Consider the following 19206-nt stretch of genomic DNA (forward strand, 5'->3'; position numbering starts at 1 on the left):
CAAATATAATCTAGATAAGAACAGAAAATTTATTTTAATTCTTATTTACTTAAATTATAATCACTATATTGTAGAAATAGTTAGGAAGTTAATCTAAAAATATGTAAATTGTTGATGTTATTTAAGATCTCTATTAAAATAGATTTCGTACATAATTAATTTTATGTGATTACAATACATGTAGATAAGGGTTCTGTACTATTGTTATTTCTTAAAATTTATGTTTGTATTTAATCAGTATCATTCTATTATATAAAAAAGTATACATTCCTATAAATGTTTATGATAATTTACAGATATTATCACATTTTTATGCATAACAACAAAATAGTCAATATTCACAGCATTTACCATATATGAATATCAGTAATATCTTTTGATTCTGTTTGTAGTCAAATGATATACTTATAAATGAAACTATTTACAATACGATTCTATGATTAATAAATTTCTGCCATAAGTAATAAAACTAGAGATGTCCAACCAGTGAATGGATGACTGCCTTTTGCTTCTCCATGAACATCTCCATAATTTTCCCATACGTATCCAGTTTTTTTATATTGCTTAATAACGTTTTGTATTAAATTCTTTCTTAAATTCTGATAAATTTTTCTCGCTTTGTCTTGATATGGACCTTCAATGTTAGAATAATAGTGCGTTGCTCGTACTGTCAAATAATTCAAATTCATCCAAATAGCTCCTCTCCAGTAAGGAGCATCGTGTTCAGTATTATATTCCATGTAAAGTGGTGATATCTTTGCGAGTGATCGTAAGCCATATTTAGTCCACAATAGGTCAGGATTGGTTAAATCCTGTAGTACTTTGCCTAACTGTGGAGAACTAGGATTGATAATTTGTAAAATAAATGGAAATAACGAGACATATCCGAAGGAAGAATCAACGTATCTTAGAGTTGGATCTTCCATTACAACTCGTATTGTTTCCGACGGTTGTAGACGTGATCTTGAAGACGAAGTTACTTTTCGTAGAATTACTTTATCTGTATGCAATCCGAAATCAGCATACGTTTGTGTACTTGGTGACCAATGTAGTTTATTTAATAAACTATTATCAGATAAGTACTGATAGGTCTCTTGATATTTATTATTAGAGTGACTTAACATTTCACTGATCTGATGCATAATATCAGCGGCAAATGCAATCCAGCAACGTAAATCGACATGTCGTTCATCGACATTTGGATGAGAAGCTCTTGGATAATCATCTAATCCAGATGTGAGCGTTTTTGGATTTAATTCTTTGTTAGTTGTTCCATCTCTACCTCTCCATCTATACGTACTCGGTATATCTCCAATTTGCGTAGTATTAAACCAATTAAACCATGTCTGAAGACGAGGGTACAAATTATCAAAAAATTGGAAATGTTTTTCTAATACCTCTTCTTTTTTGTGTTTAAGTATAAAATGCAACGTTAAAAAAAATGTAGGTGGATTTGCATTTGTATTTATTTGAGTTATGAACTCTTCTGGAACTTTTGCTAGAGCTTCCTGACCCAAAATCATTTCTCTCGGAATCCATCCTTCGACGTTCATTAAGTCGAACCAATGATTTATAATATCTAGTTCGATTTCTAAATCCCAAACTGATATAAGCAAGCCATGAAAACCTTCGTCCCATAGAAATCCTCGTGGAAAAAAGCTTCTACTAGGTACAGCAGTATATAAAGGTGCTTTCCAGTAAGGCACAGGACCTTTAGTATATTGACTTTGAACTTGTGAACTTCCATAGAAGTAGCCTATAGAGCCCATCATATTCGATAGCGTCATTTTTGCAAATTTAATTTCTTCTTCCGTATAACCTTTCGACTTTAATTTAAACACCTTCTCAAACTTGTCATCAAATAATTTTCGGTGCATTTCTAAAGTACGGTCATAATTTTGACCAATTAATTTGTTGATTCTGTTAATAAAACTACCTGATTCATAACTAATTTCAATTTCAAAGGGAATTTTTCCTGTTATTTGTGTTGCAATAAAATTTGCATCTCTTCTTTTTCCATCTACCGATAATGGTATTTGTTCACCCGCTAGAACTATGTATTCCTTTGATGATCCTTTATGAAATGCTATCCTTAGATTTTGGAGAACTGTTTCTTTCAAGGCATTTAAGCCAGGGGCAACAGTTGCTAGAAAAGAGTGCTCCTCTACAGTTCCACGTATCATATTAAGATTTATAGTAAATGAACCTAAACCTTGGGTATTCCCCTCTACACCTGTTAACTGTTTTCCATCACCAAGATTAACTTTAACCCATCCTTTAACATTCTCTTCAATGGCAGTATAGAAAAGTAATGAAATTTCTTCACCATCTCGTATCTTATCCTTAGAAGTTACAGAAATTCTTGCAGTCCAATCTCCACCATGTTTACCACCAGGTCTTTTAACAAATGTAGTAGTTAAAATAACTGAATTATCCACTATTTCTTGAACACCAAATGTTCTTCCATCATGTTCCATCCATGCATATCTAAATACAAATTAAATAACAATTATTATACAAAAAGTTGTCAAAATACCATTGAATGAAATAAGTTTTATTTACCTATCTAGTCTGTCACTTTGTTCACACCAATGTCTAAGGCCACTTCTATCCTGACGCAATAAATGTGGGAAATACCACATTAATCCTGTTATTAAAGAATGTGGATCTCGAGTTTTTAATCCAAAATAAACACCTGATCTATAGGTACCCCAATATCTGTCTGCAACATCCAATCCAGAGGCTGTAACTAGCTATTTTTCATAAGTAAATAATGCCATTATTAGTTTTGATAGAATTTTTGTATGAAAGTAAAGATATTTTTAATAACTTATTTGAAACAAAATAATAAATAAAAATAAAAGAATACAACATACCTTTTTTACATCATATGGAGTATTCACTCTTGTTTCTAAGTATCCTCTATAACTGAACCAAATAGCAACAGCAATACATAAAACCATAACTGAAATGTTTAACATGGACATTTTAAATTTACTTTCTTTTTTTGAAATAACAGGTTTAGGTTTTGGTTTTGTAAATTTATCTTGTATTTTATTTTTTGCCATTCTATGTACTCTGAAATAAATCATAAATATTATTATTTTCTGGTATTTCCATGTTTATAATTTCATAGAATTGCAAACGTAAATCATTAAAAAGATAATATGATAACGTGATAATAAATACCTTAATCAACAATAAATGTGTTTTATTGTAACAACAATAATTTCTATTGATGTAAAACAGCAGTAAAATTAAACAATACATTAATTCTCAATTCATCGCTATACTCGGTATATTTGAATTCTTACAGGTTATATTTAATGATTCCTTTATTAGATACTAAATAAAAATTAGAATATAAAACACACCTATATATTAAAAAATCCTGTGCAAAAAATAAAGCTACAGTGCTCCCAAGTTACATCATTTATTTTTACCGACCTTATCAGTGAATGATAAAAGCATTCCATACATATTTGAAAATAATGTCACAGCACGTATAGTCGTCTGAGTTTATACCTAGTAATACCATTGACTCGTCTGTGGTAATACTATGAACTGAATAAAACAATTCTATTTAACATTTTTACTTTTATTTACCCAATAGTTGCATATTTTACAAATAAAGCATTCCTACATATACCTTTGATTAGTAGTACATATGTATGTATATACTACCATATTGGTGTACGTTGTTTAAATTTTCAAATGGAAATTATTTAATAAATATTTAAATAAGTAAGATAAATGCAATTCTTTTATAAGTAGAATTGGTGTTTTAATTTCCATTTGAATTTTAACCAAGTAAAGTAAGTGTAAAATGGTTATTTAGATAATACAACATAATTAAGTAAGTACATATGTATCTATCATGATCAGGAAAATGTAACATTGGGATTAGCGGTTTCTTATATATAATTCAAGACGTGTATAATTTGTTTACATTTAGTATCTCCAATATCTTATATGTATATATATATATATTTATTTTTAAAAATGTTAAAACAATTATGTATATACAATATCAGCAATATATAGATTTTTTCTTGAATATTAAGAGTAAACAACAAAATATTCCTTCTCAAAATTGTAACTCAAATGAAATTGCGAATAATTAATTTTTCCCTTAATTTACAACATATATTAGGTAAAATATTTCACAGCCAATAGTACACATTAACTGCAATAAACTTAAAAATGTAACAGGTGGGACATACTCAATAAGTTTTATATAATTTTGTTTGTAATACTTTGTTTTGATAGTGAGACACTTTTAATAAATAATGTGTCTATTGTGTCTGTTTAGAAATATGATTTTTTTCTTTCATACAATGACTGACCAAAATTGAAAGGTATAGATACAAAAATAATTAAAAAATATTGATAAAGTAGGACCTTAAAAATCGTTGTTTCATGTAAAAGGCAGGTTTTGTAATATATATGTATATGTGAGCTGGCCTTTTTGATATAAAATTATAATATACAAAACTAATGAAATAAAATAATGCATATGCTACAACTAATATTAAAGTACATAATACAGAAATGAGAAACATCTGTATGTACATACATAGGAATTTCATTAGCATAAAGTACGATACTAAAATACAATGTACTATTCTATAATGTATATCTTCTTATAATCTTTACTATGTTACCTTTGTTTACTGATAATTTTATAATGATAATACATCCTATAGTAGCATATATGATTCACCCCGAATAACATTTTTTATAACATTTCATTAATTCAGAAATTATCCATTTTCCTGAAATTATTCAAAATTCATTTATAGGTTAACAAATATAATAAATATACTAAGTACAATAACACTGTATCAATTTTCTATCTTTGATCTTTTTCTGTGGATTTAACAACCTATATAATCTGACAATTAATTTTGTACATTATATTGCTTTCTTCTGAGTTAATATTAATATATTACCAACAAACATTATATTATATTATTAAAAAATATACAACAGGTGGCTAAATAGTAAGATTTTGCAACTATTAAAATACATATTGTATTTTATAAACTTTTAAAATAAAAGTCAACAATAAATAATTTTTAAATATAAATAATATTGTCAACAGTAATATTTTAAAAATAATTATCAGAATCATCTAAATGCTTTAAAATTGTTTTTTAATTTTTGATATTTTCTCTGATTTTATTAAATATTGTACTAAATATTAATTGACTTATCTTACTATATTTGAAGCAATATGCATATTGACATATCAAAAGATAACACTGTCAAAATAATTTATCCAAAGGTGAATCTTCAAATACATGCCTTTTTTTAAATGTGCATATGCAAGTTATTATGTGCAATACAAATGCACACAAAAATTTGTATAGACATTTAGAAAATGATTGTGTTTAGTAATATAATATGCTGTTTAAATTTACTTATATTCATTACTTCTTTAAAAATATTGAAAAGATAATACTGTTGTTTTGTGCAAAATATTGCATTTGATAATAATAAAGTTTAGATATTATTAGTACAGGAAATTATAATGTAATCTACAAATGAACATTCACAAAATAAATAACAAAAAGAGTTTAAAATCATAAATAGCATGTTTATATCTGTATTCAATTTATACAGGTTATGGAGTATCTTTTTTTCATATATAGTGCTTCTAATTTTTGTACACACTTTCTATAATAGTGTGATTAAGCAAATACTGTATCTACTATAAATCTCTCTTAGTAATAACATGTCCTTTTTCTATGATCATTGATAGAATTATATTATTTCTAAGTGAAAAGAAGTGAATTTTTTTATAGTATCTTAATATTCTAGCACAAATAAATTACACAAAAGAATGCTAACTGGTGACTTTAAATTTAAAATATGAAGTTGTAATTGCTTTAAAACATACAAATGATCAGCATAAGAATATTAAACTAATTTTAGTGGGATTACAGTTTGTAATTTGTGGAATAATGAATTTAAGCAGAAATATGCTTTTACAGAAAATTAATTTTGTATTGCAATGATATTCTAAAAGATAAACAACAGATATTTATCAGATATATGAGACATGCTTTGTTTAAAAAGTAACTACGTATATATTGTAACATAGAACAAGTATAACAGATATTCTTGTGGCCAGCGCTTACCAGTTAATATCTTTTAATGAATGTGTAGAATACACTAACATTTGCTTCCTCCTCGAATATTAGCTTAGATATTCCAATGTTAATATTGTTTGAACTCTCTTCCTTTATTTCATGACAATTGACACTGTTACAACGCAAATGGACAGACGAATCAGCACATTTTGCTGTTGCGTATCTCTTTAGAATATATTTTTGTTATAAAATATTATTTTTTTTATTTTAAACATATAAATAAATATCTAAGAAGTAATTTAACTTAATCTAGAGAAATAAAATTATATATTAAATTCAAATATTTCAATAAAAATTTTGAGTAACTACATTACAAGAATATTAACTATTTCAGTTAAAAATAAAGATGTAAAACGTTCCTCAGAAATATGCAACATGTGTTAATTGCAAGTAATAATTTACTTACAAATTAATGTATTGATTCAACTGGCCAGTTGCGTTGATTACGGTTCATTTTCTCAAACTATCCTTACTACTTGCTCGGCTAGTTGAAGCTGTACTTGATTCTCCAGGACCACCAGTACCTACTGCATCTCCATTAATGCTGGATCCAGCAAGAGATGCTGTCGGTGTAACTGGAGCTGAACGCCTCCTTACTTTTGTCAGAGCTTTATCTAATCGTTGTATAAACATGTCCACATCTGATTTCTTCATACCTAAAGCTGCAGCAGCAGTTAAGTATGGTACTGGATAATTACTATTATGAGCTCCCCAACCTAATTTAAATTAAATGAATGAAAAATATAATGAATTTGAAAGTGTCATTAAAATATACTAGACACATACATACTTTTGGTCACATACCTTCAAACTTATATGAAACAATATGCTTAGTTTCTGTTGTTGTTATTACTCTTGTACCACTAACATTGCGGAGAAATAACATCAAACCTAACATTGTAACTTGTTTATTATCATGCTGATGACTTAAACACTGAAGAGTCATTCCCATTGATATAGGATTTCCTTTAGTGTCTAGCAATCTTTCATCATGTCTTGTTGCTAATTTGCCAAGTTCTTCCTTTAAATATGAATACATTTCTTTACGTTGCGTTATTAATTGTTTGTAACCCGCCATTCCTAAGCTTAGTAATGTTATCATTACATCCATAATGGAGCTGGCACTTGCACGACCTGGGTACATTTTTGATATGCGATCTAACAGATTTTTGTCAAAAGAGCCAATAATTGCACCACCAACTGGTACTAGAAAATTTTTATCCGTGCTTTGAACGAAAGCATCGACGCGGCCCTTACGCGATGCTTCTTGAATCAAATGCATACATCTCGTACTCTGTAAGCTATTGACAAAGTATAATATAACATCTGTTCAAATATAATATGTTTAAAATGCTATAGTATATATATAATGTACAAACATACCCATACGCATTATTTACTAAATGTGGAATGTTATATTGAGTACAAAGCGCTGCAATAGAATCAATAGAATCACATGCCCTGGGTGCAAAGCAACTAGTTGTTGTGAGCACACAAGCAACACTTTCACCTAAAGCTGCCATTTGAGATTCAAGTCTTTGCATATCTGTCTTTAATTCATCTCCAACTATCTTGGTTTCAATAACAATCGGTTCTAATCCAGCTGTGATTATCGATTTAAAGCTTGATTTTTGATCAATTCTAGGCCACAGGACATACTTGGCTCGTGGTCTATCCTGTTTAAATGTTAACATACATAATACCAAACTCATGCCTGTAGCCATTGGTGATAGAAAACAACCTGCTATGCTTTTTACACCTGCAATGAAAAAATGTTTAATGTAGCACGTAGATAACAAAAATTTTAAGAGCTTTAATAAAATTGAGCAATCTTAGTTTAAAATTATTGATCTTACCCATATATCGAATGACTTCAAGTACTAAAGCATTGGTTAATTTATACATTAGGCTACTTCCTGCAGCTTTTGGTTGTACTTCTTCTAAATCACTTGATCTTCCTATGCCATGACCCATTCGAAAATGTCGCCTTGCAACAATGTTTGATACAATTCTTGCTTCACGTTCTCCAACACTACAATTGGAAGGAAAATTGTTGCTGTCCATTTGTGACAGATCTGAGAGAAAAGCTTCTATTGTTGCATCATCCCAACCCTCTTCTGGCCATTTTTGCTATTTTAAAACAATTTATATTAGTAATTAAATGATATAATACAATTATATTAATATATTAGTATTTAAATGATATTGTCAGAATATTAATTGAAATCTTACATGTTCGATGAAGTGTCTTATAAGATTTTCACGTGCTTTTTTTGCATTTAAACCTTGTTGTACATAGGTTGAAGGAATAAGTCTTTCAGCTAAACTGAATGCCTGATTATTCATCTTCTTGATTTATTTAATTCTTTCACACACTTAGGCCAGAAATATTAGAAAGTTTGATGTCTTAGCACAGCATTGCTTTTAATAATTAATATCAAATGATTAGAATAATTATTAATCTACAGATAATATGAACATGAAATGCTCATTATACAATACAAGAAAATGATACAACTTTATTTAAAAATATTCTTTTATGATATTCGAATGCATAAACATTTAATACAAAATTATATTATACTTGAATAAAAGATATTGCTCCATGAATGATCTTTATGTAAATAGAAGGTGCAACAATGTTGATGGTATTATAGAAAAGAAAACAAAGTTTCCATATAAAAATGAAATTTATTAAAATGTCAAATATATGGATACAAAAAATCATACATTAATATTTTAACATGCAAAAGCTAATTACAAATCAAAAAGATATATATGCAACTTAAAAAAATATATAAAATCACATTTGTATATCAATAAATATTCGTAACTATATTTCAGAAAAAAAATACAGTGCGAAAATATAATATTACATAATTTCATAGAATATGAATAAAAATTAATTAAATAGCGAAAAATCATTAAGTAACCATAAACATCAGTATCACATAAAATCAAAAAACGAACGCGCTGTTGTTTATTTAAACGAATCTAACAAAATACAACAAATTCAACATCGATGTAAAGGTTATGTACTTTTATTATGTACGGATTAAAACACTATTCACAAAAAAAAATGAGAAAAAAATAAATAGTTATAATATCTAAAGTTCTGTTAAAAGCTAGCAAACAAGTAAATAAAAAAAAAGGTTGATTCGAATGACACATTTTCGTGGAACGGTGTAATAAACGATATATCATAGAATAAGAAAATGGGTTGGGCTACGATGAAATATTCGTGTGCTGGCGGTGCACTTGATGATCATGCACTACCTGACGCATTCCAAAGACTCCGAACCGTAATATTTCATACGCGCATTTAACGGAACTTGAATTGAGCAAATATACACACGACCTGTGTCGCCGTGGTCATCGGGAATTGTCAGCAGACGACAGGTTGTTAGAGGTTATGTCGTGTCGAGGTCACCTAAATCGGATTAATTTTACGCAATAAGAGAGAATGCAACGTAATTGTTTGGCCACAGGGGACTCAGGACTGCGTTTTAATTGTCATTAGTTACACGATGTGTACCGCGGACGCGTGGAGAATAGCGAAATTTACGAATTACGGGATTTTACCTCGAATTATGGCGTTCAGGCGACAGCGGACGGACGGGTTACGCACGGCGCTACGAACGAATTCGTTCGCCGCCTTTACAGGTCAAAGTGATTCGCATACAACTTACAACTCAACTATCCGGCAGGTGCATCATTTACTGATAATTACCTTGTTACCTCCTTCCCATTGAAAAATCATCGATCATCACATGCTGATACGAAAAATGGAAATGTAGCGCAGAATCAGCGATTTTTTAAGTATGTAGTGTAATTTTATCAACTTTCTTATAATAATTTTAAAAATTGTTTAAAAATTCATACGCAAATAGTTCCTTAAAATTATCTTAATGTCTATTATTTGGTCTTCCTTTTTTTTTCGACAAATATTTATGTTGCTTTTCTTTATTTAGCGATTGTAATACTTTATGCATATATAATCTACGTAAAATGAAAATAGGTTGTTGTAATATTATCAGCATAAAAATAGTATTAAAATATTACCTCGCACAAAATTACTTTATTGCATTTAAATCTTTTTTACTTAACGTTTGCATTTATATTTGGAAACTTTATATTTTTTATAGTAACTTTATAATCTTCTATAATTTTTTGTTAAAATCTCGTAATAAATCTGTTACAATTTTACATAAACCTTCAAATTCATCGATCTAGCTCCATTAAATATTTATGACACACGCACGCATGCATGCACAAACACACGCGCGCGCACCGACTTATAGTTGTTCTCTTGAATATTACGATGATATTACGTAATCACTTTCTTTCATATACGTCACTTAACAAAGATTTTCATTATTAATAGATGCTACGGAATACTAAAATCTTAACTATTTTCATCTCAACTGAACCTCTGAATCTCATCACTGAATACTGCACATCCTGCAATTTGACTTAAATCTATTACATTGTAAATCGTGTATCGTATCCATTGTTAAATTATTCACTATATAAAGAAGAAATTACTTTATTATAAATTGCAATGCATTTTCAATGTATCTCATCTATTTATAATATTTCAGTCTAAATGAATTTTAGGCACATGTGTCATGAATAGGTTGCGGATATGTTTATGTAAATTCATATACTATGAATATAATTGAAGAAATAGAGCCTAAACAAAGATTTCTTGTGTCAAATATTATAATGATATAATATTTTAAATATTACAATATATACTATGGTAAAATTACGAGTATACATAGTCTTTGAATATGTATTTTTCATAAATATTAAATACATAAATATCCGTAGTCTAGTAATAATATTTAGTAGATGAATCAAATCTTTCATAGATTCTGTTTCTTTTGTTCATAAAATATAAATTAATTTCTTAAGTATCCAGTCTAATTATAACGAATACTATATTTTGTTATATATTTTTGCATATTATGTACATTTTTGCACGTTGAAATTTCCTATAAATGTATAAACATATGCAGTCTCGTCATGAATATATGAGTAGCCGAAACCAGCATAGGAATAGTTTGATTTTCTGCATTGGCATACCTGCCTATACGTTAACCCTATTCAGTGAATAGATCTTATAGTTTGCGGTGAGGTTCGCATTGTGGTGATAGTGTGGAATTGGTACTCGAATGACAGGTTGTCGTGCTGTGTGTTAGTATTCAAGTTAAGTAACAAGAATATTTCAAAATTATTCTGTGTCTGTATTTATATAAAACATTGAATATAGCACTGAAAATTTCGAGCTTATTAGGTACGTTCTCTTTAAACTTCCGATAACGAATTCGATTGGCGGATACTTGATACCAATGGCTGAATAACTTTTTATCATTTTTCCGAATAATATTATTTTGCGACAATTTGTTTTGGATTTTTATATCGATAAAACAATTTAGCAGGTGACAATTTGATATTTTAAAATAATATTATTGCAACTGATAATTATCATTGTTTCGTGACATGATTATTTTATTGTTATCTTCTGCTTTATAACTATTTGCAGTTTTTGCTGTTTACAATTTGCTTAAAAGTATATCTTTTGTATAACACGCAAATGTTCACTGTTATCAAAAAGAAATTTTAATTATAATATGTTTGGATTAATTTCATTTTTAAAAATGTTTTTAATTATTAAATGATTCAATGATTCAATGATACAATAATAATTCTGATGATATGTTAAGTCATAGTTTTTAAAATAATATTTTGCATAAAAATTTATCGTGGTAAAAGATTATTATGTGCGAAAATATTTAGAAATTTATTTTATCGATAAATTGACAAATTTTTTTTTTTCTATCTTTCTAGTTAATCATGGAATTGGAGAATTGTAATTCGCACGGGGATCATGTTCCTACTACACCTCAACACGAAAATGATCCTAGTGGAAATAAAAAGTGGTATCGACAAGCTAGTCAAAGGTTAGTGATTAATATCTGGTTAACTGTATCTGACAAACGTTTAAAATTCGCTAAAGCTTGATTAAAAAATTGATAAACCAGAGCAATGTTTTGAAAAATATTAATAGAATAATAATTAATTTTCTATCCAAATTTAATTCTTAATAATAAAAGATTATTTTCACTCTATAATTACTATCTATATACGTATATTTAATGTTTTTAAATTTGTTTATTTTATCGTATATTTTACTTATTGGAAAGCATTATTGGTCGTTATAAGAAATTTAATTATTTTCAATAGACTAAATTATTGTCCAATTATTTTAGGCAGTGTATCATTAAATGCATACGCAATATGCCCATGAAACATATGTAGAATTCACTATCTTATAATGGTTAATATATTATAATAAATGAAGTGCTTTATTATACTGTGGAAGTTTATTCATTTATGGGAAACATAAAGGTGTAAAAAATGCACATGATATATAAAAATACATAAAATATTCAAGATAATTACAATATGTAACTGATGAAATGAATGTGTATTTAGTTTTTATTTTTTTTAATTATATGTATTCACAGAAATATGAATTTGCACGAACATCTGCAGTTCACTTATTATTATCTCAGACGAGCCACCCGATCCTAAAGCACAAAATTTTACGGTATTCACAAGATCGCCAAGGCCGTACTAACAGCCTACGCACTATCAGAGGCGGCTCGATCATACTACGTGAAAATAACTGGTTCAACTTTATATATTTCCATGATGATCGTTAGTGCTCTTAGGGTCTTGAAAAAGTAAACTTCTGCATTTTCGCCGTTGTACCATAGTTTTTCACATTTGAACGATTACAGTTTATGTTTTGATGCTCGTTTGATCAGAATTACTCAAGAGAATCGCGTGTGATATTTTTCTATACACTTCCTTCATCCATGCTATCGAGACTTACATAGATAACGACTGTCAAAACATCTTACTGATAACAGTATATTTCCTATTCTGTCATAAAGACTTGTGTTTTTAATCATTACCAAGGAGCTAATATATTTCAAGATTAAAAAGCTTTTTTATCGCTTTTTATCTGTCCCGAGTTATTTGGTTCCGTGGATTAAGAAGTATCCATCTTATTTCAAATTCGAGTTTTATTATAGAGATATTCAAGATTATTTTATACTTTAATTCCACATCAATCTTTATTCATTTATCTTCTTTTTTCCTTTTATTATTGTTTCTGAAATCAGAGGATCGTCTTCTTAAATTCATAAATGTTAATTTCCAGTTATTTATTTTCTTTTCTATTGTTTTCATTATTTCATTTTTATATACAAGGTTATCTTTTTAATTGGCCAATTTCTTACCAACATGTTGTGGACAATTTTTTTCTAAGACGTATATGGTCTGTCATCGGTTGTATTAAATTTATATCTGGAATTTCTAATCGTTATTAACTTTACATGACCTAATATATAACGCAGATTACTCTGCAATTTATAAAATACGCATCATAATGAATGAGTGTTTTATAAAGAGTGATACAAAAAATAAAAATTCAAATGATAAATTATTGAAATTGTAATGTTACCATCATCCTCTTTCATAGGATAAAAATCCATTTTTCCAGAAAATTTATATTTTCTCTTTCATTCATGAAACTGTAAAGGATATTTTAGTTTAATTGATTCTTGATTATATCAAATTTCTCCGTGTACTTTTCCTTCTAATCTATCATCGTCACGCGAATGACCCCTGCAGCCTTCTTATCGTCGTTGCTATTCTCGCCATATTTTCGTGTTGTTTGCTCGCGTGTAACTCGATTTGAGAATTTTCATTGAACTCAGTACGTCGTTGTCATTCGCGTTGGTAAGTTAATGAGCCGCGTAAATAACTCTGGATTTCATTCTCTGTTTCTTTCTCTTTCCCTGCGTTCTCTTTTCGGAACGTTCTATGATCGATTTTCCGACGGTTCAGTTTCAATCGATCTGTTATGAGCTGTGAAAATGTGGACGTGCTGATTACGCCAGGCAGAACTGGTAATTCTTCTCCTATTTCTATTTGTACCTCTTATCGAGCTTACACGCATGGTACACCGTACTGTGCGTTTTTTTAATCGAACAATAAAGTACAATATGCTATTAATATGCCAACGGAACGTGTTTAACTGGCTAAAATTAGATTTCGTGAAATTTCAGTCTTCTACCGAATCATTATTTATTTTCTATTTTGTCCAATTTCCCTGAAACGAAAAGGACCGTTAAGAGGACGGGAACTTTGTTAATAATCACGGATTAAATACTTTTTATGATATTTTTCACACAATTTTACTCACGTGACGATGTTTCTTCGACCAGTAACCAGCATTCGAATGTTCTGAAGCAGGGTGCAAAGTTCGATTGCCGGATGAGTCAAACATCTTTTACGAAGAATCCTTTTATCGATCAGTGCTTGGCTTCCCTTTAAATCACGGTATAGAAATGACCAAGAACAATTGTAGCGAACAAGACCTGGATAACTACAATGAGAGTGGCCTACGAACAGATAAGCGTGAATTAGGTCACAGGTAAATTTCTTTTCATATTTTATCATATCTACTTTACGATTGTGGTATCTCTTACAATTCATCACTCATCTGCGATTACATTACTTTCCAAAAATATTCATTACCAAATTTTATTAATAGATAGAATATTAATCATTTTCAATGTCAGCGATGATAATCTCAGAAATGTGTGCGTTTGCAGATTTCATAGATTTAATTTACTGATGAAGTTTTTAATCATTTTTGAGAGACGAGATTTGAGTGTTGTGTTTCCCTCTCCTCCCCCTCTCTCTCTCTCTCTCTCTCTCTCTCTCTCTCTCTCTCTCTCTACTATGATAATAATGCGCGCGCGCGTATCTGCAACGATCTGCATCTCGTCGTATAATTCCTGCAAGATGATTTAAAAGATGGACTGCTAATTTTTAAAGCATTCGATTCTTACCCGTATGTATCTATTCACTAATTTTTACGTAAATATGGAAAACTTCTTTGTTCGCATCTGTAGACTATATTTTAACTTCTTCTCACTGCAATGCAGATGATGCAATGCTCGAAAGCATACAAGAATTTATAATACCTCTATAAATTTGAATAAAAAGAAATTATGTATATAGTACCTTTATTCCATAACTGGATAAAATTTGTATCGACGATACGTGATCAGAATTATCAAAATATGATGTGATAAGAATTATTTATCTTTATTTATGCAGACTTCGTTTTTTAAACATCCATATATGAGTATATCCATATATATCCATATAATAGTAAATACTATTTATATCTCCTATCCGTTTAGATATCTATGATAATAAGCTAAAAACGAATTCCATCGTACCATTAGCCGATATCTTTCCGAATGCAAGATGGAAACGCTAAATATATTGCAAAATACGATATTTCGCAATGCCCCTCCATGCCTCATTAAGTCAGTCCGGTGTGGCCTGTTCTTTTATCTCAGTTCGAATGCCACGTTCCACCTACGGAAATTTCCTCTAGTCGGAGTTCTTCGCTTAACTTCCAAAAAATTACATCACTCGACCTAATTCGATATTTCATCGATTATTTCGTTTCAGGTCTTAGGATTTGAAACTTCCGCAAAGTGCAGATCTTATAATAAGACTTCGACCTCGACTAGGTTACAGAAGTGGAACTCTGATCTCGATTCAGTTTGCTCGTCTCTTTCGATCGTTCAAATACTCTTCTTCTTCGTACCGTGTGTTATGTGCCATTCACAACGTGCTTCAAGCTTCGGAGCGCCTCGGGTAGAGAAATTTGAAAAAGAAATTCGAAGAGCATAGCTATATGTAATACGTGCTTATTCTCACGTTGAAGCTACCTTGGGACAAAGAGGCAACCGTCCTCTTTTTTGTATCGTGACTTATGCGAGTTCTTCGACCATATTACGTACCATATTTAGGAGAGAGAGGTCTCATGCATTTTTCATAAGCAGGTCAAACATATGCACGAGCGTTTCTTTGATACACAAAAATATGTTCCGTGTTGAATGATGTGTACTACGCAGTTGATTCACGCCTATGTTATAGATAGTATACGCGTCGAAGTGCGTTAGACTTCATTGTTTCTATTCGATATGTCCCAATAGATTCTAAGTATATCGCATTAAGACACGGGTGCAATCTATTTAAAAAATTTTCACCAAGACATGATAATTACGATTTCGATATACGTTAATTATAATTTTCATTATAATATTAATTAGCATTAATTATTAAAATGTCGCAACGTCGTACATGTATGTCATATTATCAGGTGCAAGTCGTTGCTCGAACAAAGCAAAATGCGACTGGGAAATGCGCTTTTAGTTATGTTTAGAATTTAATTTTAGCTGGCACATCTAACTAAATAAGTAGACGAACGCGTGCACGCGTGTTTGAATTACGATCGAAACAGAGATCTTAATTTCGGCCCGTGTGAAATTATTTTTTTCAATAAGAATAATAGAAGCTTGTATCGTGATGTTCCACTCGTTAATCAATTTTCTTTCTTATCAGTGGTATATGAAATCATTCGATGAAGCAAAATTATCAAGGTGCGTTTCGTTATCATATTTTTTGTCGAGATTCTTTTCTTTTTCATCTGTTCGTGGAAATTGAATTTTCAGAAATTCTTAAGCAATTTTCTCGCCACAAGTACATGGTTCAAGTACAGTGACAAGTCAAGTTTCGATTTAAGTATATGATATCTTCTTTGAAACATTCAGTGGAAGGAGCTTACGCTATTCTTTATTACATTCAGTATTAAGATCTTTCTTTTCTTAATTTGTTCTTAGAAGTTCAATTTTCCAACGATTCGTAAGTTTTATAACTGCAGTATTTCGTACTTCTGTTCATATAAAAGACGAAGGTTTAAATAATTTTACAGTATAATAATATTAATATAATATATTAATTTTTTATCAAAGACATGCTTGCAATAAACATCTTGTAACTCCTATGTGCATCTCAAATGTTTCATTTTATTAATTAAATTTTACTGTTTGATACTCGCGATTTGTTATAATGGTAAAATAATATTTTAAAGAATTTCGTATAAAATACATAATGTATTCATATACATCTTTTATGATAAGCGTTTAAATACTTTCGTGAGTTACTTTACACGATATTGTACATTTTGTATCGATAAAGTGACGAAGTGAAAATATCTATTACTCAAAACGCAAATGTATTATATTATGTAATAATATATATATATATATATATAACATAATACCTGGCGCGTAAAATGTTTCATTTGCATTGGAATGTAGTAAAACTTAAAAACAAAGTATCTAAGAAAAGAGATGTTTTCTCTCTTTATACGTTATTCGTATCTATTTAAAAAACATAATTTCCTTTAATAAGAAATTTGTCCCACCTTTACGAGGAATTTATTGTCTAGATTTTGAATTTCCTAAATCGCTTAGTCACATCATTTTCGTTGGCTAACTCTGTGGTGATGGTGCAGACAGTGAATAAGTAGAGTGAAAGTGTGAACGATGCATACCTTAGCAGAAACACATATAGATACGTGGATCCTCGTACAATGCTTGACCGACTTAACCGAAAGTCGATAATGCGAAACACCCAGCAGAAGAAATTCACATTAGAACAATTAAAGTCCGCGTTGAATTACGTTGATCTTAAACCTTCATGGTGGTCGAGAATCGAAGGGTTCATCGCGTAAACAATGAGATATTATATTTTCCAATCTTTCTAATAATAACACATTTTATAGAGATATAGATGTTAGACTTACAACATTGTCGGATTAGTATTATAAAAAATAATCGATATAAGTAATTAATTAATGTGTAATATTTAATGTACGTAATGTAATATATTTAATGTAATAAGCAGTTGCGTAACATAATGAATATTTTTTATATTTTTATGAATATTTAATGAATATTTTAACAGTAAAAATAAAAAATTTTTTCTTCTGGAAAAAGACAAAAATTGATATAATACGAATTCCTCGATTGACTCACGCGAATAACGATCTTCGATTTTAATCGTTCTAGAAACGATACAACATGTTTTCACATTATTTCGAATAACATATTTCTTCATCTTATGAAATACACGAGGAATTAATTTCCTACGATATTCTCCAGCTACGATGATTAACCAGTTGGAATTTCTCAATTACGGCGCTGTAGTCCGTATACAATGCTTTATCCGAGTATACAATCTGACTATACAATCGATGAATAACTGAAAGAGTTCCTCGAAACGTAGTAACAATTAGTACACTTATCTATGTATGTGTGTTATATATATATATATAAGGTAGATGATAAGGTAGATTGGAAGTTTCAACAAAATGTAGATTGCATGGTAAAGGTTGGGTCTAGATCAGTAACAAAGCGGCTCCTATATACTACGACGAACCAGGCTAACGCGACTCATGATGCATGGGTACTGGGTACGGTGATGGATGAATGTACGACTTACTGTTTTGTATGGTCGTTGAGTAAGATTGTGTTTGAAAAAATATAAGCGTGTATTTTGAGTGCAGGAATACTATAATGTGTACATATCATAACATATCCTATAAAAATGATTTAACATAAAGTTTATGATAGTCATAAATGATTGTTTGATAACAAACTCGTATATATCGTTAAAAAATTCATTTCTTTTTAGAAATTAAATAACGTTTCACGTTTCAAGTAATTTTTAGCAAAGAAGGTTGTTAAAAGAAGGCATAAAAGATTCAATTGGTAAGGACATTTCACGTACGGATTATTTGTACGTGTCTTGAATTAGTCAAGAGATGAAATTTTTCTAAAAACTAGCCGTCAAGAAAGTTCTAGGTTTGATCGTGCTGGTACTCGCTGTACTCCAAGCTGTGATGCTCGGATCACCCTGCTCTTTGAATTGCATTTATAGATTTACTCCATAAAGTATAAATGATAGTATAGAAATGCAATAAATCTTGTTATACAGCATTGCGACACTCAGCAAGATAAAACAAGCATTCCTCGTTAAATCTCACGTTAATTCCACATGCACAGTAACGTCTATAAATTAACAGAATTTTAGGAGAATTTCA

The 19206-nt window shown here is 29.6% G+C and overlaps 3 protein-coding genes and 1 long non-coding RNA gene across 23 annotated transcripts in view; 1 reads left to right on the forward strand and 3 right to left on the reverse strand.

Annotated features, from left to right (window-relative positions):
* Positions 1 to 6: 6 nt before the first annotated feature.
* LOC132911637 (uncharacterized) lies at positions 7 to 3588 on the reverse strand. Of its 4 annotated transcripts, XM_060968375.1 has the most exons (5): positions 3448 to 3575; positions 3190 to 3345; positions 2877 to 3078; positions 2563 to 2753; positions 7 to 2487 (listed from the first exon to the last, which is right to left on the reverse strand). In XM_060968375.1, exons 3-5 carry the CDS (start codon positions 3066 to 3068, stop codon positions 441 to 443), a joined length of 2430 nt encoding a protein of 809 aa, XP_060824358.1. In that variant the 5' UTR covers positions 3069 to 3078; positions 3190 to 3345; positions 3448 to 3575; the 3' UTR covers positions 7 to 440. The 4 variants fall into 4 exon arrangements, with proteins under 4 accessions (XP_060824358.1, XP_060824356.1, XP_060824357.1 ...); XM_060968373.1 differs by lacking the exon at positions 3190 to 3345 and having other exon boundaries at positions 3448 to 3588; XM_060968374.1 differs by having other exon boundaries at positions 3190 to 3489.
* LOC132911646 (O-phosphoseryl-tRNA(Sec) selenium transferase) lies at positions 3578 to 9995 on the reverse strand. 6 transcript variants are annotated; one of them, XM_060968412.1, is made up of 6 exons: positions 9886 to 9995; positions 8388 to 8576; positions 8012 to 8285; positions 7539 to 7914; positions 6960 to 7456; positions 3578 to 6871 (listed from the first exon to the last, which is right to left on the reverse strand). In XM_060968412.1, the coding sequence occupies exons 2-6, from the start codon at positions 8499 to 8501 to the stop codon at positions 6606 to 6608; spliced, it is 1527 nt and encodes a 508-aa protein (XP_060824395.1). In that variant the 5' UTR covers positions 8502 to 8576; positions 9886 to 9995; the 3' UTR covers positions 3578 to 6605. The 6 variants fall into 6 exon arrangements, with proteins under 6 accessions (XP_060824395.1, XP_060824393.1, XP_060824390.1 ...); XM_060968410.1 differs by having other exon boundaries at positions 8388 to 8617; positions 9886 to 9903; XM_060968407.1 differs by lacking the exon at positions 9886 to 9995 and adding an exon at positions 9738 to 9829.
* Positions 9665 to 19206, forward strand: part of LOC132911643 (cytosolic purine 5'-nucleotidase) — an 18860-nt gene continuing 9318 nt past the window's right edge. For 2 of the 12 annotated variants that reach the window (XM_060968402.1, XM_060968393.1), the window contains exons 1-2: positions 12009 to 12121; positions 14487 to 14667. Coding sequence is in view for 10 of the 12 variants with exons in the window: in XM_060968393.1 (XP_060824376.1) it covers positions 12049 to 12121; positions 14487 to 14667 (254 nt within the window). In the remaining 2 variants the exon portion in view is untranslated. Of the gene's footprint in view, positions 9975 to 11260; positions 11455 to 12005; positions 12122 to 13997; positions 14141 to 14483; positions 14668 to 15854; positions 15912 to 19206 lie in introns of those variants that run through there. The other 10 variants (XM_060968390.1, XM_060968398.1, XM_060968399.1 and 7 more) reach the window with 10 other exon arrangements.
* Positions 12016 to 14561, reverse strand: LOC132911663 (uncharacterized). The gene is made up of 3 exons (XR_009659058.1): positions 14437 to 14561; positions 13693 to 14343; positions 12016 to 13535 (listed from the first exon to the last, which is right to left on the reverse strand). It is a non-coding gene; the product is annotated as an uncharacterized LOC132911663 (long non-coding RNA).

The sequence above is a fragment of the Bombus pascuorum genome, chromosome 11 (assembly GCF_905332965.1).
Source record: "Bombus pascuorum chromosome 11, iyBomPasc1.1, whole genome shotgun sequence".
Classification (NCBI taxonomy): domain Eukaryota; kingdom Metazoa; phylum Arthropoda; class Insecta; order Hymenoptera; family Apidae; genus Bombus; species Bombus pascuorum.